The sequence below is a fragment of the Bombus pyrosoma genome, linkage group LG17 (assembly GCF_014825855.1).
Source record: "Bombus pyrosoma isolate SC7728 linkage group LG17, ASM1482585v1, whole genome shotgun sequence".
NCBI classification, from domain to species: Eukaryota; Metazoa; Arthropoda; class Insecta; order Hymenoptera; family Apidae; genus Bombus; species Bombus pyrosoma.
In genome coordinates this window covers 673,450-695,893 of record NC_057786.1, presented here as the reverse complement: position 1 = coordinate 695,893, position 22,444 = coordinate 673,450, and the positions used below count along the sequence as shown (strand labels likewise).

At 39.5% G+C, this 22,444-nt stretch overlaps 3 protein-coding genes and 1 long non-coding RNA gene across 10 annotated transcripts in view; 1 reads left to right on the top strand and 3 right to left on the bottom strand.

Annotated features, from left to right (window-relative positions):
• Positions 1-2,101, bottom strand: part of LOC122577148 (protein Wnt-11b-2-like) — a 29,139-nt gene extending 27,038 nt beyond the window's left edge. For 2 of the 3 annotated variants that reach the window (XM_043748294.1, XM_043748296.1), the window contains exon 1: positions 1,243-2,101. In XM_043748294.1, coding sequence (XP_043604229.1) covers positions 1,243-1,334 — 92 coding nt within the window. In that variant the 5' untranslated portion in view covers positions 1,335-2,101. The remainder of the gene's footprint in view (positions 1-1,242) is intronic. The other variant, XM_043748295.1, reaches the window with a different exon arrangement.
• Positions 2,102-8,349: 6,248 nt separating this feature from the next.
• Positions 8,350-16,164, bottom strand: LOC122576985 (arylsulfatase B-like). Of its 5 annotated transcripts, none has more exons than XM_043747979.1 (9): positions 16,040-16,164; positions 14,710-14,904; positions 13,090-13,249; positions 11,592-11,818; positions 11,032-11,293; positions 10,144-10,301; positions 9,581-9,875; positions 9,084-9,361; positions 8,350-8,766 (listed from the first exon to the last, which is right to left on the bottom strand). In XM_043747979.1, exons 2-9 carry the CDS (start codon positions 14,854-14,856, stop codon positions 8,602-8,604), a joined length of 1,692 nt encoding a protein of 563 aa, XP_043603914.1. In that variant the 5' UTR covers positions 14,857-14,904; positions 16,040-16,164; the 3' UTR covers positions 8,350-8,601. The 5 variants fall into 5 exon arrangements, with proteins under 5 accessions (XP_043603914.1, XP_043603911.1, XP_043603909.1 ...); XM_043747976.1 differs by having other exon boundaries at positions 16,015-16,152; XM_043747974.1 differs by having other exon boundaries at positions 15,918-16,151.
• Positions 10,191-10,871, top strand: LOC122576993. The gene is made up of 3 exons (XR_006319990.1): positions 10,191-10,332; positions 10,414-10,588; positions 10,686-10,871. It is a non-coding gene; the product is annotated as an uncharacterized LOC122576993 (long non-coding RNA).
• Positions 16,165-16,913: 749 nt separating the features above from the next.
• LOC122576984 (arylsulfatase B-like) lies at positions 16,914-22,330 on the bottom strand. Its single transcript, XM_043747973.1, has 8 exons — positions 22,039-22,330; positions 20,605-20,764; positions 20,216-20,442; positions 19,899-20,139; positions 19,475-19,632; positions 18,908-19,199; positions 18,488-18,795; positions 16,914-18,120 (listed from the first exon to the last, which is right to left on the bottom strand). Exons 1-8 carry the CDS (start codon positions 22,159-22,161, stop codon positions 17,890-17,892), a joined length of 1,740 nt encoding a protein of 579 aa, XP_043603908.1. The 5' UTR covers positions 22,162-22,330; the 3' UTR covers positions 16,914-17,889.
• Positions 22,331-22,444: the final 114 nt, after the last annotated feature.

The window sequence follows — 22,444 nt, the reverse complement described above, 5'->3', positions numbered from 1 at the left end:
CGTTGGCGTCACACAGCGAACAGAGAGGAATCGGTAACGAGGAGATAAATCGAAACTGACGCAGATTTCACGAAACCTAGGCGTCGTTACACATCGCAACGTGTTTCGCAAACGTGTAAACATTGCTATAAAATGTTTTCATAGAAATTTACGAGTCGGCCGGAGTACAAGGGACGCCCTGATAAACCTAAATTCGATGCATCACACGTAAGAGAAGTTCGAACGTGTAATAAATCCTCGTTGAGACTTATTGTTCCTCGGGGCCCCATGGCGCGGCCAAGAAAACAAGCAAGAAGGAAATCTTTATAATAGAGTAAAATGATCCTCCTTGCTCCGCTCCCATTCTTCTCCGCGCGTACGTACATCTCGGCTGGTAACCTATTTGTTTCTCATTAACGGACCTACATTAATCTTTCGATTCCTCCGGAGGCCCCGTGAACAAATGTGAGAACATCGGGGCTGCTTGTTACCGAACGATTCATGGCAGCTTCGACAGAACCAAGCTTTTAGACCTCCGTTTAAATTACTTTACACAGGTATCCGGTATAGAGTATACTTGCAAGCATAACTTATCTCGTAACTGATCAACCATTATGATACGCTTCCCACAAAAATTGGAAGCTTTCGTTTCGTCGATGAAATTTAATTACCAAATTATAGCTTTTAGATGAAACGTGGTTCGGATCGTAGCTGTTTTACCTTATTAAATATTCTGGATTTATAGTTTACTCGTATTCGTTGTAATGAATGTCATGTAATTTTTTAGACTATTGTACCACCTATAGTTTAGATAGATAGGTTCTTTGATTAGGAGATGTTTTAGATTTATAATTCAACTATCATTTACATCATTTAGATCCGGCGTAAATTATCGCATGTAAAAGTTCAAAGGTCAAACAGATTTTTCATTTTATATTCCAGAAGCGATATCTTAAAGAGGTTTAACCAATATCACGCATCCTTTTTAACTATCGTTTCTGGAATACAAAGCGAGAAATCTATTCGGAGACTTCTAAATATATCAATAGTTTCTCGATTATAGCCTAGACGATAGTCTCTTACATTAAAATTCCTCCTTTCGTCTAAATTATTTTAGAGAAAAGCTGTAGTATTTTCTTCACGTTCGTGTTGGATAAAGTTTGAACGTCGAATGGACGCATGTTGTTCCGCCAGAGAATTTTGCGCGTGCTTAAGATAAAATCTAGACGTAAGAAGCGATTAAGAAATTGTATTGTTACTTACAACCACTTGATGCACCTGCCATCGTGAATCAGCAACAGGAACAAGAGCAGCCAAGCTTTAGCACCGCTTCTCTTCGTTGCCGTCATCTTCATGCACTTTACATTCTAAAAGACCGGTATTCGTTCCGCTGCTTCGCGCATTAGAACTGCTCTATCAATTGTCCAATGTTCGACGACTGTCCTGGCACGCGCGCTCTTTCAGGGGCCACTGTGTTTCTCTCGATGATCGGTGGATATCGTAACGTAGAACCGCGGTACCTTTGGCGTATCCATCTTCGACGAAGCCAATGAAAAAATACTCCAAGATCTCCGATCAATGTAATCGGTGTAACGACCGAACCGAACTTCGCTTCCAATTATTCCGCTCTCGATGTAACTCTGTTAAACGCTACTCTAAATTGAAAAAAATGTTAAAGAGAAAGAACAATGAGAACTGGTTCAGAGATACAGCCAGAGATACCGGGGGGAAAAGGGCAGCGCGTCCGAAGGAAGATATAAATTCCAAGTCGGGAAACACTGTACTTAATTGCAGTTGTCGATGGGACGATAAAGCAGTCGCTTAGAAATCACACACGCGAGGCCCTGATTTATCACGGCTGATCACCGCGTGCGGTGCAATTATCGTCGAGCCTTTTTCTCTGTTTTTCTTTTCTTTTTCTTTTTCTTTTTCTTTTATTTTTTTCCTTTTCGAAGCGAGCTTTCCCACCGGCGAATAACGTACCGTGTGCACACTTGGCGAAGCTAAACGGAAAGCGAAGGAGGCCGAGTGTAACAAAACAACAACCGGCACGTCCACTGTCACTCGACGATTGATCGGAGGATGATCAATGGAGACAGCGGAGCAGACGTCAACGCGCGGTATCCTGAATGATCTGCGACCGATACGGTCCCCTATCGGGTGAGTTCCTTCGCGCCGTCCCGTGCTGCAGGGAGTCTGCGTGGTTACAGGTGTCCGTCGAGCCGTCCCGCAGGATTTGCCGGTCGCCGTGGAGGTGGAATCCTCCTACTACTACTCTATTTCCTCCTACTTCACCTACTCGGTTTTCGTTGGACGAGGAACCGGCCACAGGGATGGCGATCACGGTGCGAACGCGGCCACGCGAACAAGGGAGGAGGCGAGAAACTGTTCGAAGATCGCGTCCACTTGGCCTGAGAGGATCCGTTGGACAAAAATCGGGAAAGTCGTTCTTTCATGTCCGATCCGATGGTACGTCGTGACCGTGTGTGGATATATCTAAAACGACACAACGTTCGTCGACGTAAGATTCTCAGGAATATCGCCGACTCGTTCGTTCGACTCTCGTTTTTGCTCGAACGAACAACGAGCTTTTGGAATGGAACGTCGATGGTCCGAGGATTCGATACGAGCTCCTCCTGCTGTTTGTAAATACGCGCTATCCGAACGTCTCTTTTCTTGAAGAAACCAATTCTAAGGGATTCTCTTACGTAAACTAGTTGGATATCGTTTACATAAACAGGTATAATACGTGAAATTGCGGAACAATTTATATCTATTAATAAGAAGCTACGTTTCGCTGAACTACCAATCCAAACTAATCTAGAAGCCGTCGCGAAAAGGGCAAGTTATTCTCACCACACTCAGAACTGGACAACTGTCGTTTAATATTCTGATCTTCGATAGTTGGAGGACATTCCTGCGTCACACGCTTGATAGTTATTTCTCCACTACAACTACCGCAGATGGATTTATCAATTTTTGTAATTATATTCTATCTCGTAATTATGCTTATGCAATGTACATAATTGCCAAGTCAATTTGGCGCGCCCTATTCTCGATTTCATAAGGATGGTTTAACCTACTATTAAAATATCGTGACGCGCGATTTTACACTTTCAAATTCCCTATAAACGCATCAAAATCCGCAGCCTAACGATGCAGGTGTCTAACGATGCTTCTGTCCCAATACCATTTTAACGCTAGAACAATTGGCCTTTAATATGTAGCTAAATGTTTTATGTATATATATAAATTGATATTAATTCATACCCGATGACAATAGAGGCAAAGAAATTACCATTAGCGGAGGATCCTTACTATTTTGGGACAGTTGCATAATTGTCATTTCTGCACTGCCCTAGATTCGTTCTTTGAACAACTACGTGAACAACTTTATGATTCACCGTATATCTATTTGTTTCCATCCTGCCACTTTAATTCTGATCATCTGCGTATGACATATTTAGGCAAACATCGCAGGTCAGTAGATCTAGTGTCAAGAAACGATTGTATTCTTCGAGGCATTTTATGCATGTACACTGTACACTACCGTTCAAAAGTTTCCAGTCGCTTCTATTTTCTCGCTGCGGATTTTCACGCTAATTTACATTTCTATGGACGCGCTAAAGAAATGGAATTTAAATAGAAATTTGTTTGTCACATCGAAGATTATATAACGAATGCACTGCTTTTAATATTTTTGATATTTCTGCGTATAAATGCACATAAATGCGTATCAATCCGCAGTCCATTTACTTTCGTCCTTGCTGGCTGATAAACAAGTATATTTATCACCTGGACAATGCTCTTTTTTATTAGCCTTGTATCGTGACCATTCGCGCTTGCCATTTACGGCTAATCATTTCCTTCTGTTCCCGATTATCCTATATTTTTATCGTTTGTTATAATTTTATCGCACGTCGATATTAAAACAAAATGCCAGATATCCCTACGTCAGAAAGACAAGAAGAGAAGTAAGAACAAATACAAATCAGGAACGTAAAAATGAATTACAAACGCAAGCTTCATTCTTATTCTTAAACCGTGTATTCTTTTTATTTATTACATATGACACAGGCTCGTGAAAATGTTCAAACACACGTAGACACCTTTTACGAATATATTATGCGCGTTACGCAAAGCATATATTTAAGATGTTTCGTTAATCGCCGTGACAGGACTATTGTAATTTCCTTTTACTTGTCGTTTATCGTTGCGTCCACTGGCAGAGTATTAACGATTACAATTGCACGTGTTCCGTAGTATACCAATATTTGAACAGCATTTACCTGCTTAATTTGCTACAGCAATTTAGTTGGTGCTGTTAATTGGCAAACGATTAGCTAGTTAGCTACCAGTTAGCGAGAGAATTAGGACAAAAATAATACAAATATATTTCACGTTGCGTTCTATCGCAGATTAGGTATTTTTAAGTTGCGCCTTGTGTCTTCAAATCTGGTGCACCAGCAACGTAGATGTTCGATAGCGTTATTTCTCGATACATCGTCCCATGCATTTTTTAACTCTCTACAAAAACGTACCAAGGTACCTGGGAAATGAAACAGCGATCGGTTTAAAAAATATCTTAACTTTAATCTCGTCCTACGAACCATTTGCACGACTTTGTATGATTTTACCTCTACGTTGTGTCTTGTCTTTCGTACACCCCATACGATGGTGTTAACATCGAAATATCTTTTAAACCAGACAATATTTTCACATACAAGTGCCCTGATAGTTCTCTGTAGAGAGAAAAAATTGCGTAGAATGGCGTATAAAAAAGAAGTATGATTTCGTTAAAAGAGCAAAGATTACCTTGAGCTCTCGAAAATGCCTGCACCTGGACAAATCCGGTGGTCGCAGTAAGACGTCTCCTCCTTGAAACAGAGCAAATTGCGTTTGTGACACTTTTTCCGCTAACGTATACTTTAACTGACATACTTGCGTGGATCGATTAAAAGCAGACACCCTGTGTGCACTTATTTCACATTTTTCCTACGTTGTCGTAAAGATGGAAATCAATTTTAAAGTCAACACCTTGGAAAATATTTTTGCTACGTGTTCACCTACGCCATCGACGATAAAACGACGTCTTATAACAGTAAAATTTTCATAAAGCGAGTAGCGCTACTCTTTACTGCGCCGTTCAAGTGGAGCAGATGCAGAAGAAGACGAAAGTGTCCGGAATTTAGGACAAGTAGTAACTCTCTAATTAAGTATTCTAATATGACTTCCTCGCTCATATTTAAAGTTCCATCAAAACGCTTACTTCACTCTCGACGTAATGATACGTGAAACACACAGGGTGTCTCGTTGTTATCGACCCACAGAAATATCTCCTAAACGATTTCTTCCGTTTTACAAGGAAATAACAGACGCGCAACGTTTTTTGTTTTCTATTATTTTATGCGATATTTTGTGCAAAATCCATTTTGTAGTAATAGAACAAATTAAACGTCATGTAAAATAAAACGATCGATAAGATAATATAAAAGAAAAAATGTGGCGCGTCTATTATTCCCTTAGAAAGCGAAAGAAACTTTTCCGACTAGCTGATACATTTTCCTAGCGACGAATAAAATGAAACGCGCAACTTCTCGTTTCGTAGAACGCGATCCTGCGATACGAAATTCGTTTTCTGCGATAAGAGATAAAGCGAAGAAACGCCGTGTTTCCCATTTGCAACATGCCAGGAATCGTAGCAAGCCCGTGTCACAAAGTATCGAACCAATTACGCGTACGATTTGCCAATTAGTTTCGAGGAGAAAGTGGGATCGTATATTTGCCGAGAAGCCGAACTTACCATTGGAAATATCGCACAGAAAGTATCTAGAAAGGTCTAAAGAGCCGGTTCTCTTTATTCTCCAGCAATCGTCCGGTTTCTATTTTAGCTGAAATTAGCCTGACGCTCTATCGTCCTTCTTGTATCTTCGTTAAACGCGGCGGACTTTTTTCTAATATCTGCACGTCCGTTTTCGACGATGGGTATATTTTGGTTGGTTTATAATAGAGAGAGTCATAATGGATCAGCTGATTCTCTGAATACAAACGTCTCTATATAGTCAACGTAAATATGCAACACGCTCCGCGGACACGCTCAGTCGACACACATCGTACACGCTGAAAAATAATTCTCTCGCTGAATGTGACATCTGCGACTGTCGATTCGCCGCCGTAATCGCACAGTATCCTTCATATTAAGTGTACGAGTAAATATAACGAAGATTTTCCGATGAAACTGGAAGCTTATCAACCAGTATCAGTTAGCTGTCGCGACCTCTTTGAAAAGCGTGTACCTACAATAGAATGTGTGGCAAAAGGTGAGCGACGACGAGTATACTCGTCGAACGCAGAGTACGCGTGACTGTTACAGTATAGAATTAGGCGATACACTTCAATCGTTTTGCGGCTAAGAGTTGCTCGAGCATCGCTAATGGCGTATAATAAATCGTCACAAGAGCGTTAATGGTAACTAACAAATGAGGCAATCAATGGTAATGACTGTTCAATTTGTTGATTACTCGAAGAGATTAATTAGGCGCATTCAGGATGTAAGTACATACGTACGTGCACGCAACACATGCATACGTATACGAAACTTCTTTATGAAATCGTACGATTCGATATCCTTTTTTGCTTGGAAGTATATAGCCATATACAGGGTGGGCCAATAGGAACTAATGTCCGAAATAACTCGTTACTTATTAGTTGGTTTTATCGAGAAAGGGACTCTCGTCGAACGGATGCGATTTTATTCTACAATATTTTACACTCTCTGAGATATCAAGCTGAAACTTGAGCTTTTTTCAACGACACCGTATATTTTCTATAACGTTAGTCGACTCAGCTGGACATTTTTCACGGTACTCGATAGACATTCAAACTCGATTTTCTCGAAAACCAAGCCGAAAACTCGAAAATGTTACTCCACGTTATTTTCTTATTTCTCCAGGAGGAATCACCTCGTGCCCGTTTTTACCTGTTATTCAGCCGGACCCTGTACAAGTCTCATCGCGCGAATGGACCATTGGTTCGAATGGAGAATTTTGGCGCACCACGCGCCAAGCGTCTCTTCGTAGACGCGTACCGGACTCGTCGATGCTGACAGCGCGCTTGCACGTGGCGATCATCGCGAAGCAACGTGCACCTGTCCGCGAAACAGCAGCAGCGAAGAGTTTCCGTCACGATGACTGGCGTCGTAGCTGCCCGAAGAATCTAGACGTGTGTCAGCGTTGGGAAAAGATCGGAAGACGCGTTGCGAGGCGACAGCGTTTGCCAGTTTGTCTCGCGATCCAGGACGACGTGACACGCGAATCGGCGGAAGAAGGTTGGCGTTAATTGCGCGAGTACTTTCACTCGGCGCTGTTAAAACGACCGGCGAATCGCGTTGACGCGCAAAGAGACGAAGAGAACGGGTTAAAAGCGGTTTATTGCAGAAGCAGCGCAAAGGATGGCCGCTTCTTTCGTTCCAGATTATTTCCTCCCATTATTCGTCGAAGACGTCTACCATAAAAAGGGGGCAAACAGATCCGGCGACAGCTGCTTGGCTATTAAAAGCGACTTAAACCCCAAACCCTCGGTGCGATCGCAAAAGTTACCTCGCTCGTTCCATCGAGCCCCCTTCTACCGCGTCTCGGCTCCTCTTCGCGATTACGCACAAAGCCAACGCATGTATACCGCTCGACAGACTTTCCTAGCAAATAAGCAAATTGCTAAATGAGCCGTAACGCCAACCCCCGCCACCGCAAAAAAAGAGGAAGAGAGACGAAACTTGCAGAGGCAGCGATCTTTCTTTTCGCAAATTTTACGTTAAAATGCTACTGGTTTTACCGTGCGACGTTTACTTTGCAACGTTTCGCGATCTTTCTTTCGCGGTGCCTTCGAACGCGAACGAGAAGTTGTTTTCGATAATAAGCCGCAGCAGCTTTGTTATTTAACGCTAACTTTGCCAGGCCCGCTTTCAAAGTTTAATTTGAAATTGTACATTCATCGTTATTTCGTTTGTTCGTCCAAGTTGTGTTCTCGCAAAGAATGAAATTTTATAATATCGTTTGGTTAATGATTAGTCATAGCGATAGTGTGCACGTTAAATTGAAACAAATTGAAAGTCGAAAGTTGTGTATCCGCACGGATGTAGACTAATTAATTCGATACCGATGCAATTAAATTGATATCAAGGTGTTTCGTGAGGATGGCTTCTCATCTGCATAATCTGTATATAATAACATGGGTGAAAAAAAGGAATTAGTCCCCCGGCGATAAACTTTTTCCCACCCCATCGCTTGCTTCTCGAATCTAGAGCCTCGTGCACTGGCTTCACTGGCTCTTCTCCCAAACTGTTAAAGCAGCGAATAAATTAGAAAAATATTCTTTCGGCCACTGATACCCCATAGTTTATTAGTTTTATCAGTACCCAATAAATTAGTACTTAATGGCCGTTTCATCTGGTTTCTGATTTCTTACTTAACAAATAAAAACGGTGCTTTAACAAACGAAAATTCGACGTATAGAAGCTTTGTAGGAAATCGTGATCAAACGTGTAAACCTGCTTCTCTGTACACGTTGATACGTGTTGCGATGTATCGTTCTTCCGAGTAGATCTTTCACGGTTTTCCGTGCAGATTATCGACCGCTAAGAAGTCGAATTTCATCGTCGGGTAATTTTATCCAGGGCATCCAGGTTCCATTGAAGTGCTCGGGATAAGAACGCGGATCCACTAGACCGGACGTTTGAGTCTTCAGAACTGTGAAGTATCCAGAGATGAAGCGATTTAACTCGTCAACAACCTACGAAGGAGATAACATTTCTTTACAGAATAATCTCAAATCGAGTAATCGATGTCCACTAAATTTGGTAGAAAATAAAAAATATGCCTCAGTTCGCTACGTGATTACGGCGATAAATTCTAGATACGATCGCTTCGTCTAATTTTCGTTAGGATCGTTAGGACGTTTTAATAAAATTGTAAAATAAGCAGCGCACAAAGTTTTCAATAGGAATCATTTACCGAATATATTTATTATCCGAATAAGGTGTCCGCTTATTCGAATAACCTTCTCCTCCAAACAGTTCGGATAAATACGGTCCCAGCGTGTATATTTACCTCTGGATGTTCGCGCGATACGTCCGTAGTTTCGCAAGGGTCATTGTAGACGTCGAACAAGCATCTGTCCAGACACCTAGGATAACTTGTAAAATTATTGCAAACAACCGTGGCCGCTCGTCGAAGTTCGATTATACGCTCGCTGTTGAGCGTCGCGTTCGAAACGCTGGCAAGAGCGGAACCGGCTGCCGAATGCAAAACGTTTGATACGTTGTACTCTGGGTACGATTCGCTCGTGCCGCTGTCGCCGTAGTAATCGCCATACGAAAGGTTCGCTCCTACGTACGAGAGAAAAAGTTTAATTGGACAAGATCATTGATAGTCGATTTACGAATCGACAATACGCGGTTATTTACTGGCGGTATTTGTCAGTAGCGACTAAACTTAATTTGCTGTTATAGAGGGTGAGTCAGAACATGCGAAGGCTACGACAGGAGCTGCTTGAACGCGCTAAAAGGAGAAGAAAATTTATTATTAATTGAAAAAAGGATAATTACCATTGATCAATTTGTATCTTCCCATTAGAGCTCCAGAAAGACCCTGTTTCTCGTCGATGTTCAATAATACGTTCTTACGCCTAGTCTTTTTTTCAGAAACGATAGTGGCCCATTGATCCACACCGTCAAGATTTTCCTCCAGATCTTCCAAATTACCACCGGCGGCTGAGTAGAATGTTGGTAGCCAATCGGTCACGTGAATCAATTGGTTTGAAATTCTGGACGGATTTTTTATCGCTGGCGAGTAAACGCACGCTGCTCCACGAATTCCGCCATCGAAAAGCGTGAACTTCAGCTGAAAATGGATGCTACAATGACTTCTATTCTATCTTAGATAGAATAAAGTATTAATTTTACTTATTTAAATAACTCCTATCAAACTGAATGCCATCAATTTTTGTGTCCTGTATAAATACCTCATAGTCTAGGTTCTCAAACCATTAAAGATTTTAACAACTCCTTAATTATTTTTCAGATTTATCTCATCTTTTCTTAAGCACCCTGACACGTATCAACGAGAACGTACAAGAAACAACAGAGCATAAAATACAGCGTTATATTACCCCACGCAGAGGATAGTTTGATCCATAATTCTCCAAAAGGCCCACGGTCTGTGCACCGTTATCAGACATAAAAACAATAATCGAGTTTTCCAGCATGTTAGCCTGCCTCAACGCCTGGACAACTCTACCGACAGATTCATCCATGGCGGTAACCACGCCTGAAAACAAGGAAACATACATTGCAATAAGGTACAGCAAGTAACATTTATGGTGTACATAAATATCCATATTTTATGTTTCTGTTTGGATTCGCGTGTTATGAATGTTTAGACGCTGCGAGAATATAAGAAGTAGTGGTCGATGCACCGAAAATAAGACGACAAATATAAGAGTCACGGTCCAAGCTCGAGTTCAAGTTGGAGGTGTCAGGTCTAAATGCAAAAGTACGAGGAATGTCAAGCTTGTCGATTGGAAAAGTAGACCAAGGCTGTAACCTGAAAACAAGGTCGTAGGTTTACATAAACCTCTCTTTTTATTTTAGTACGCTGAATCAGCCCCTGCTGTGCTTCACGCGTGTTCTCATTCGTCCTATGTATTTTCAGATTGGGCTCAAATTTTACCAGTACAGGGTATACCGTAACACCCCACGTTGGATCCACTTCAGCAGAAGACAGGAGGGGCAAAAACAACGAGAAAGGTTCGCACGAACATACGTTGACCAATCTCGAACGTATTTGACCTTGCTTCAAATTTACAGCCAGTTTGTGGTTTTTTTAAATACCGCGAAATTCTTTCACTCGACAACTACGAGGTTCCATGCAGACCGAGGATGGCGATTTCGAGCAGCTTCTATGGAGCTAAGCAGTTGCGTGTTCGCATGAACGCTGTATACACATACGATTAACAAAGTCAGTGCTCGTCTACGATCTAATTGTTCTCGTCGCGTACCTGCCAACTTCCTTCTGTCAAAGTCTTCGATGTAGCCTAACGTGGCGTTCGTTTCTTCTTCATCGCGGACTTCCATCTTTTCCTTAGCGTCGCTAGAATGAGCGGCAATATGGGATAACTGAAGGTACAGAGGTTTGCTGTGATTGTGATTGAAAATTATATCTTCGGCCCTTTCCGTTATAAGGTCCGTCATATATTTGTGGCTGTACTTGACGGATAAGTTTCCTGCAACGTCGTAATGTAGATCATATCCAACGTGGCCCTGTAAAAGAATTTTCACTCTCCTTGATCGTTTCTTTTGGAAAGGGAGTTTTCATCTACGCACAATTCGGGTCCGAACCGATATCAGAGGATCAAATAGATGCAAAAGGATGGCGATGATGAAGTCCCGCAAAAATAGGAATATATTTGATCGTTACTTCAAAAGTTATCGAAATTATCGAAAGATATATTTGATAATAATAAGATTATGAAAAAATGGTTATCAAAGTGGAGAAAATATTCCGTTATAGTCAAAATGGTAAAAATGTCCATGCTTTTCGCTATTTTACAAAACTCACGTTTTGCTCGATGGTGTGGTTGAAGTATGTGATGTAACCATTGTAATATCCCAAGAAGGTGTCGAAACCACGATGGGCCGGTGTATGATAATCGCTATAATAGCCAACGTGCCACTTTCCTACAAGATGCGTGGCGTATCCCAATTTTCGTAGGTATTCTGGCAGGAGTGTATTGCTCAAAGGTATCGCGCGTTCTTCACCTGCCTTTAGCGGGTAACCTTGCATTCCTGTTGTGCAAAAATGTGCACGTTATATTACGAAACATCCCCGATAATTAACACTTATACGTGAGACAGCCTATTAAACGATAATTAAATCGAGAAACCTATAAGTACTTGAGTCTACATCATCTTCTGTACAGGTGTCGAAAAATCTTTTTTCTTGAGATTATTCGTGATCGATACCATAACACTTTTTATTTGAGTTGAAGTTAATCATTGTGTAATTAGGTAATTAAAAATAAAGAAACATGTTATAATATATACATAACATATAATATGTAGTATCAAGAAGTATCAAGCGGATGAAAGCACAGTATATCCCTCTCGATATCGTACGACTTTCGTTTGAAACATTTTTCCGTGTCGTTCGTATTTTTCCAGACATTTGTGCGTTTCCAGTTGAACAGAACACGCTGTATACAAATGTACATTTTTACAATGTTACGTACAAGGCCACTGAGCGGGAGACACTAAAGCAATTTAAAAATTCCATACATTAATGATAAGAAAGAGAAAATCTAATTGCACTATTAGCAGTCGTTTTCAATATAAGACTTCCTCGTTATCTTTCACGGGTGAATAAATAATTAAGCGCATAGTTCAGCTTTTAAATGTGCCACGCAAATGTCCTTCGTTGTTTCCACGTAACATGGCAATCTTCTTCGATTCTTTTTTCGATCATTCACCTCTTACAAAAGATGACATTCAGTTCCACTTACAATGCTCGACGAATAACGATAATACTTTGGCAATGGCTCGAGCGAATTTTATTTATAGATAAGTGTTAGTTAAGTGTTGAGAAGTCAAAAGTTAAATAAACATAGTTAGATAAATGGATAATGAACAGGATAAATAGTTAGATTAAATAAACGATTGTCTATAGCTGTAGTTAAATAAACAGTTAAATAAATAGACGTCTGATTAGAGGAGTGTGTAAACATCCATATCAGAAGGATGGTACGATCGAGAGTACAAGGCAAATAAGAATAACAATTGTAAACCGAGTCTCTCGAAAATAGCCAGGAGGCTGATACGAGTAAACTATCATCGTTATTAATTTGTAACGCAAAATTGTGTCAAAATAACATCTACTGCCACCGATATATCGGTCAAGTAATCATTTTGCGAGTATTTTATTCGAATAATTCTAAGCTTGAAACTAGCTCCTGACTTGAAACAAGTTGCTGGTTTAACAATCGCGGGTCGCGATAAAAAATTAATAAAAAAGCAACGAGCCAAATACCTGGCTATCGATCGCATAAATATTCATAGAGTACCTGTCCGAATAGGATAACGCCCGGTAAGAAAGGCTGTCCTCGACGGTGTACAAATCGGCAAAACGTAATGTCGTTGTAATATCACGCCATTGTATGCCAGGGCGTCTATATTCGGCGTAGGTATTTGATCGGCACCGTGAAAACTCACGTCGTTCCAGCCCTTGATGAGGAATTCCAGCAATTCAGTATTATCTTTCGTTCGTCAATCGATAGGTTGTTACTTATAAATGATAAGATCCTGGTCGATACCAGTCGTATCAGGATTTGCATTCTTAACACCGTTTGTAGTTAAAAAAGGTTCAATGAAAATCTTTATCTCCGGGACGCGCAGAGAATTGTCGAAATTTCGCTGACAACTCGTTTGTCGTGAAAATTATTTGCGGCCGAAAACGATCGATTAAAAATCTCTTACCTTTGGATCACGTAGTAAATTTTGCCGATCTTTCATTATAAATCTACTTGAAAAAGATTCGATGAAAATCTTTAAATCGTATAGCGAATTATCGAAGCTTCTTGGTTGTAAAAGTTATTTGTACTCGAAGATCTTTATCTTTGAATCGTGCGGCAAATCGTCGAGATCTTGACATCTCCTTGATCGCGAAAATTACTCGTACTGGAACGAAGTTAATTAAAGAAACCTTATCTTTGGCTTACGTAGCAAGTCATCGAAATTTTATTGACGACTTCTTAATCATGAAAATCGTTAAAAACGCTGTTGTTGAAAGAAGATTGTTCCCAAATTTGTTTGAAGAACAAAGATAGAAAAAGATTCAAGTTTTGTTCGCAACACTTTTCATAAACGTACATAAAATTTACGATCGTATTTGTCAAACGTTCTTAGATACGATGAAACGAAATGAAACGAGCACAAGGATTAAAGAAATTATGTCAAGTTTGCTCTATTATCTATCTTATTGGTATTCAAGAACGAATTGAGAGTGCAATATGTATGCGTGCGTTTTAATCGATCTTCAACTTGATCTACATGCAACGATACACTGCTATGTTTTTGCAGGTCAGTTGCTTTGTTCGCAATTGCAAGAATGCAAAAACATATGGTCGAAACCATATTTGTCCGACAAATGAAATCGAGAACATAGAAAGCGTAGAGGAGCAATATGTGTATTTCCACGAATCGAAGTATTTATTTCATAAATATGGAACCGCGTGGATATCTCCATGAAGTATTGAAAAATTAATTTCTACCTTATCTTTTAATCGTCTGCGTGCAATATATATGTGCAACGAAATCTGATCGAATATCCGCGATTATGAAACACAAATGACGCAACTGAGACGCTCCTCGATTCGTGGAAAATAGAATTATCAGGAAACAGGTCGATAAACTTGCTTTTAACATCGATCAGAATAGAAGTATTACTTTATCCATTTGTTCAAAAGAGATCGATGTAAATCATTGGTGTGAATATGTCGTACGACGTTTGGCGAACCTGTTCCTGCAAAGTGAACAAGAAAGAATGCAAATTCGGCTTGCGTTTATTGCCATATTTGCTCTTAAATGCTTTTCGTTCGATTTCACGAGCGACACCAACAGATTTGTCCTAGGAAGTAAGACAAAGTGGAACGTTTTTGAAACCTAAAAAAGCGGGATAATCTTACAAGGTCATCCGCCATGATAACTATAATATTTGGCCGCTGCTGGCCCTGCGCTTCCTGTTGCGGCAGTACGACGTAGAAGTAGAACAAGCATCCTGAGGCAACAATCACAGACATTGACACCATGCAGTTAAGGATAGAACTCGACATTTGTTTTTACTCGTGCCCAGATCTCTTCCTCTAGCCGTATAAGAATCTCTGGAGAAAGATTCACACGATATGCGATAAGCAAAATTGTACACTGTAAAAATTGCTTTCGTTTTACAAGGAAATAACAGATTTTGTTCTATTGCTATAAAATAGATCATACATAATTCGGTAAAATAATAAATAAAACAAAAATGGTGCGCATCTATTATTTCCTCCTAAAACCGAAGAATCTTTTCGAACAATCTAATTCGCGTACAGGCAGGAAAAACAACGCGTTACGAGGAAATACGAGACGCGTCCAGAAAATAAATTCCGATTGGCTATCACATTGGAAAAATAGAAGTTTGCTGTGTTCTACGCGTAGTTTTTACCTTCATCGAGATACTTGCCATAACACGACGCCGGTCTTCGCACGCGCTCGAGATCAACGAAGAATCTTTCAACAAGCACCCAGTTACCAGGTACCCTGGATCGTCGATGTCAAATTGTATCGGAATGAATCAACGCGTTCTTTTAATTCGCCCTAATACAATCGCTCTCGTGACGAATACCAGAGCAAAGAAGATTCGAGCGAAAATCTTTGTGACAAAGACCGAGTCTCGAGCGTTTCCTTCTTTGCGAAAGAGATATCGTTATCTAGGAAAATCTAATTACTAAATCTCTATCTCGTCGCGCTGTCGCCTTTAATAGCCACGTTGATGTAGCCGATGCGACGTTAAAATCTACGTAAAAAGTAAAATAAAATTTCGCGAGTTAATGCCTTTACAGCAAGCGTTTCAATAGCGTTAAACACCTAGTGGCAAAGTAGGGATTTAATAAAACGTTCGAACTACGAAAGTTATAGCGTCAATGCGCGAATCTTGAAGGTATTTTGTGTCACTAAATCCGCAAATGAAGTTTGCAGCTTCGTTTGTAAAGTCGCAACTATCGTACGGATAATTTCCATCGACGAGACATTTACGTAACATAAACGCACGCCCTGGCGCAACGATTTACCGAACGTCCCTTCTGCACAAATCGCGAAGATCCTCGGAAATGGTAAAAAGCCAATCGGAACTTACTTTCGCGGATACGCCTCGTAGAACCGCGCGTGATCGTTATTTAAACGCGTTGCCCGAGCTAAGTAAAAATCGACCACCACTCGACACAACGATTCACCATCAGCGATCCTGCCACGTAATACCGTGCCACTTATAACGCGCTGGGGCTTTATACCGCCGGCGGAGAAAGTATTTTCCGGGATGCTACACTCTAACTATTATCACTGGCCGACCGTGCGATCATTTAACTCCGAAGCCTGTACCGCAACTATCGAAAGCACGCGTCTCAAGGAGAACGTTCCGCTTTGTCCTGTATTCTTCGCAACTATGGTACTGATCTGTCCTTGCGATTTTCTGATAATACGCTCCTTCACCTTGAGTACTAACACGTTTGCACGGGACCGTCGGATTCCTAACTATCTTTAGGATAATTAAACGCTCGATATCGCTTAATGGATAGGTGATCGTTTAAAAAAAACTGATAAACAGAGATATCGTTAATCTTGCGATAACTGTGTCATATATTGTTTGTTATTATTGATATTATCGATTTGCGTAGCTGGGTTGAGTATTGTTTAAGTAGGATGTCTGAAAAATCGAAGTATATGTAAACCGCAGCTGTTTGTTGCGTTTACAGAACAGATTAGATATAGAGTTTAGATATGCAAAGATGCATGGGATAAATGTAGTGAAAAATAATATAAAAAAAATATTCAAAGTGGAGTATTGGGTATAATATTTAAAGGGCAAAACAGATGTTTGTTTAAACGTCATTTCTTCAGTTTCTTCCATAAAAATTTGAATTTATATCAACATCAGCAGTCTAGTAATATATTTTGTCTTGCTTGGCTGGATTCGACGAGTGCCCTGCATAGGAGAGAAGTTTGTTGTCTGCGCTTAATTTTTCACTTGTAGTTAGATCTTTAATTGAGTGAGTATTTCTTTTGAGACATGTACTTTCGATTCAGTTACTTTTGTTACAAAAGGGAAATGTGCCAGCGAATAATTGACAAACTATTTTGTATTCGATAAATTTATTACCTCTGTGAGATTTGCCACTCTTATTTTATTCGTATTTTAAAATATCCTATGGAACTCGTATCATTGCATTTACGTAAATAAATTAATCGTATGTTTAAAATATTTAATTGTATGTACATTAAAATTGGAATTGTAATGCGAATGGAACATTATCAGATTTATAATTTTTAATTTAAACAGACTTACTAAACAGTATGGACATTTCGCAAATAATAAACTCGTAAAACTCGACTGCTAAACGACTTAAGTTATGGCAGGTAACGAGTATACTTCGCTATAAGGCTATCGTCCAAGGCACCTAAATTACGTATTCGTTTGAATTACGCAGCAAGGTCGGCAAAATCGTTAATTACAACGTAGATATGAAGCCATCTATTTCAATTTCTGCCTCGCTAATCATATTTATCGCCATAATTCACCAGTTAACCCGAAGCATTGCCAGCCATATTTTTACATTTTCTTTCGATGAAATCGCTCGACTATGAACGTTATTCCCAGTTGTTTTAGTAACAATAACAATTTACGTTCCAAATTGTTGGCGTTCCAACTGTAACCGCTTTGCTTTAACAATCAAATCGATTACGCTATTAAATATTACATCGCTAGAAACGTTTAATTTTATATAAATTTAATGCAATATAAAATTATTAATTATAGAACATAAAAGATTGAACTAGTTAAAATACAAATAGCAGCATAGAATATTAAAAATTGTGCTATTCTTTTAAAACATTCATTTACTTTGCTAAAATTTCTGATGGTAAAACGACCACAAATAGATATGTTCTGCTTGATTCTTCCAAAACTGTTCAGTTTGGCAAATTATTACCCTGTTGTTTAAAACTCTGTGCGCCATTTCAAGTTGAGTCAACTGATTTTCGATTTTCGACAATCATTTGATGCTGCGACAATATTTGCTTATAGAATCACAACTCGAACAAACGTTGCACGGTCATATAAAATTGCTCAGCAATATCGAAACCAAAATCGCCGATATGTGGATGTAGTAGACTAAGTTGCCAAGTACAGCTGCAGCGTTGCACGGCGCATTCACTGATTTCATCCACGGTCCCCACGTTTCGTTTCTATTTCTCGGATCCGCCGACCAATCGACCAGCTTTTTCGTCTGCTTCACCAAAATGTGGCTATACTGTTCCAGATAATAGTTCAAGTCTCTGGCGATCTGCAGACGACAAATTAGTACATTATAAAAATATATAGAATATCATGTAGCAAGATCGGTGGTCGTAACGACGATTTTTAATAATAATAATAATAATAACAATAGAAAGAAGACGAAAGGAAAGGGAGACGCAAGGCCGATCATTATAGAAGACTGTGGCTTGAAGAACATCGATAATGATGGCACAACAACGTTGGATGGCATTAGCAATGTTCAGCTGTGCACGCATTCATGCTATTTACTGTACGCATTGTCGACATCGATATGACATCAGCATTACATCAGCGCTAGATCAGCAACGCATTGACATATTGATATCGCTTCGACTAGCCGAAATAACATAAAGGTATTCATACCTATTACTCACCCTGACATACGTTTCCGCGATGTTCCTTGTTTCGCATGGATCGTTCACTATGTCGAATAAACATTCCGTGACGTTGCAAGGCGTGAGCATCTGTCTGCGGTAATACGTGAAGTTTGCATTACACTGAACCGTTGCATCTTGCCGTAATCGTACCATTGTACTTGGTTGTGTCACCGGACCACCCAAATGATAAGTGAGGCTTTCAGAGACGGTACTTTTCATCACGATATCCGTGTACGTAGGTAGCGTCTCTAACGTCTTTCCAGAGTCGCCATAGTATCCGTCGTAATAACCATTTTCGATGGTACCTTGAACCATTTTTTAGGAAAAATCCCTAATTATCTAGAAAAGGACGAAATCTTCGTCGACTTCGATCACCCTAGCGGTGGTTTTTATTTTATTCTGCATTTTAGTAGTTACCCCTCAACAATTTAAATCGACTATAGATCGCTCCCTCAGTTTTTAAAACTTCGTCGATATTCAACAAAAGTTTATCTCTGCCACGTCCACGTCCTTCGCTGAGTAGACGCCATTGATCGATCCCGTCGATCTCGCCTAGATCCTTCAGATCTCCACCAGCTGCAGAGTATAACGTTGGCAACCAATCCGTTATGTGTACCAATTCATTGGATACGCGGGCTGCTTTCTGCAGTCTGGACGACCACAATGCCGCCACTCCTCTCACGCCTCCTTCGTATAACGTGTATTTTGTCTGCAACAATAATATTCTAAAATGTAGAAGTATCGTAATACGGTGGACTTTCGATTATCCGAGTCCCGTTCAACCGATATTATCCGAGATGCTGTGAGCTTTAGCGTAACTTCAATTTCGTCGAAATTTTGACACGAAATTTTGACGTACAATGTCAATTATAACGTATAATAAATTCGATTATTCGAAAGTTTGAGATTGAATTTGAGAATGCTGAAACTTGGGTGATTCATTTTCAAGTGGATAGAAGCTCCGTCTTAACGACGTGATCTTACCCCTCTTAAGGGATAGTTGGAACCGTAGTTCCTGTATCTACCGACCGAAGCTGCTCCGTTATCAGTGAGAAACAGAATCAAGGAGTCCTTCAACATTCCTCTCTCGCCTAGCGCGTGAAATATGCGCCCAACCGACTCGTCCAACTTCGATACCATTTCTAGAATAAGACAAGCACATTCAATTAGTCGTGTGATTTATGAGATCGTAAACCGTACAAATACGAACTAAGATAACAAGATCTGCCACAGAAAAGGTGAACTATTTATGCGGCTTTTAGCGACAATCCCATTCTCGTCCGATGAAGCCAATCTGAATTGTTTTCTTCGTAAATTTCTAAAAGCCTCTTCTCTAAAATTTACATTTTTCCAGTTGTACTACTGTTAGTGCGAAGCAGCTATGTCTAAATTAGATGCGTCTACGTACTAGCGTATTTACGACGATTCGGCTCGCGAATGTGTATAGGCTCTCTATCGTTGTACACGTTCGTTGGTTGTTCTAAAGGTGCGTGAACAGCAAGATGCGATAACTGGAGATAAAGAGGCCTATTAGGTTCGTGATTCTCGATGATGCTGATCGCTTCACGGGTGAACATATCTGTCGCGTATTCGCGATTCATCCCGTAAGCTGGATCGTCTCCGCGATGCATATCGTATCCGGTCATGTTCTGGAAGTGTACAAATAAGATATTTTATAAAACTTCTACTTGCTTTGCTACTCGCACATTGCTTTTAACATCTCACCTGATTCGAATAGCTATAATCGTAGTAAGAAATATAGCTGTTGTAAAAACCGAGGAACGTATCAAAGCCTCTGTGCAATGGCGTGTACTGAGGTGTATAGTAACCCATATGCCATTTTCCAATTAATTTCGTGGTATATCCTAAGCCTCGTAAATGCTCTGGTAAAATTTTGATGTTGAGTGGCAGGCCACGTGGTTCGCCACCGCGAATGTCAGCTCCTTGCATCCCTATATAGATCAACAAACCGTGATGTCACATTAAACAAGAATATTCATGAAATGTTACGTATACTATAGGTATACACAGCATAAATTCGTAGTACGATTTAGAGTCAGGTAGAGTCCCGTAACTGAAAATGATAATACTTTTAAACGTGTACAAATACGTACCGATACGAATTGGATACTGTCCAGTGAAAAAAGCTGTCCTGGATGGCGTGCTTGACGGTAGTACATAGTGTCTGTTTAGTATAATCCCATTGTACCCGAGTGCATCGATGTTAGGAGTTGGTATCTGATTCGATCCATGGAAACTAACGTCATTCCATCCCTATCGGACAAAGTAAACGTCAAATCATAAAACTATCTTCATACCATTACAAAGTAAGTTAACTTATTTTCTACGTAAAATAGGGTTCATCATTTTAGACGTTGTTGCGTAAAACTTGTAATTCATTGCAATGTTAAATTATAATGTAACGTAGCATTAGTTTCGGTTTAAATTTAGCAAACTATCTATTCCCGCTTGTGGCAAGAAATAAAGGATTAACAGTAGAGAAATGTTCCTCGATCGTAACTTTGAAAAGATAACTCTTCGGAACTCTGCACGGAATAAGACCTAAACCTAGTAACTCTGAAGAATTGTCATTGGACAATACCTTCTCGCCATGTTATCCAAGATCACATTCGCTAAATGACCTAATTGAGCCAGTTGTAAATTCGAGAAATAGGTTATATATGTAAGAAAGAAACTAGTATATCCGGTTGTACATTAGTGAATACCAACGTAAACTGGTTTCCTAACATGCCAAATGCCAAAATGATGTACTCCTAAGGTAAATTACGCTTATACATCTATGGGCGAGATAATAAACGATTATATAATAATAAAGTATGACAGCATAATAGTAGTAATTGATATGTCATGGTAGATAAGAGGGAGATTTTCGTTTTGCGGTTAGGATGAGTCACAAGCACTAGCATCCTTGTTAGATGAGGGGGCGTAAGTAATTTTCAAGTCACGATAATTGCCTTAACTAAGGATAATTTTAATTCAAAACGCTTTCGTACTACAGATTAATTGCAGCGAATTAGACGAAGCAGACAAGCATAAGTAATATATGGACGGTTGTACTTTGCATAAGTGTAACTTTCGTAAATTTTTATTTCGTTTTGTAATTTTCATCTATTTTCTGGACTGGACAACTATAATAGGTCATGTCCTACTTCTTAAATTAAATTGACACGTTTCGATCTAATGCAAAATGTTAAAATATTAAGTACCCATTTCGCGCAATGTAGCTAATCTTTTACCAAATCGCTTGTTTTATAAAATTCTTAAATTTATGTGCTGTAAAAATAATTTGCATTTTGATTAACTCGTCAGTATCTAAGTTCGCTGCAAATATTATAAAAGTTTCGTACACATATCAATGAATAATATATTTTAAATCTATAATATCGATATGATATACCAAAACATAATAAAGCTAATAATGTTTAATAATTTTGCTAAAAATATATAAGTTTTAAATGAAATAAATTTAAAAGTTAATGAAACTTATTTATTGAACATTAATTTTAAATAATATATTATAGTCTTACCAAATCGTCAGCCATAAACACAATAATATGAGGCGACGTTTCATACAGGCCGAATGCACAATCGATGAACAATATTAGGGGCAGCAAAGACGTACTTATCCAAGTGATGGAAAACCGACGCATTCTTCGCAGAGTTGAACGAAAGAAAGAAGCAACAAACTAAAAATATAATAAAAATCTAACGAAAAATTGGAAAATGCTTAACACAGAGCACTTTTTCTTTTTGGCACTTTAAAACACGGTTCACCAAGGATGATGGTCAGAACATTGTGCCCGCGATGTTTACGAAGGAACTCCTAGGAATGACGAAAGAATGAGGAACAGAGATAAACGTTTATATAGTCCACCCACGAAGAAGCATGTCATGAATGGATCACTCGAAAGGGGAGGGAAAGTACACTAATAA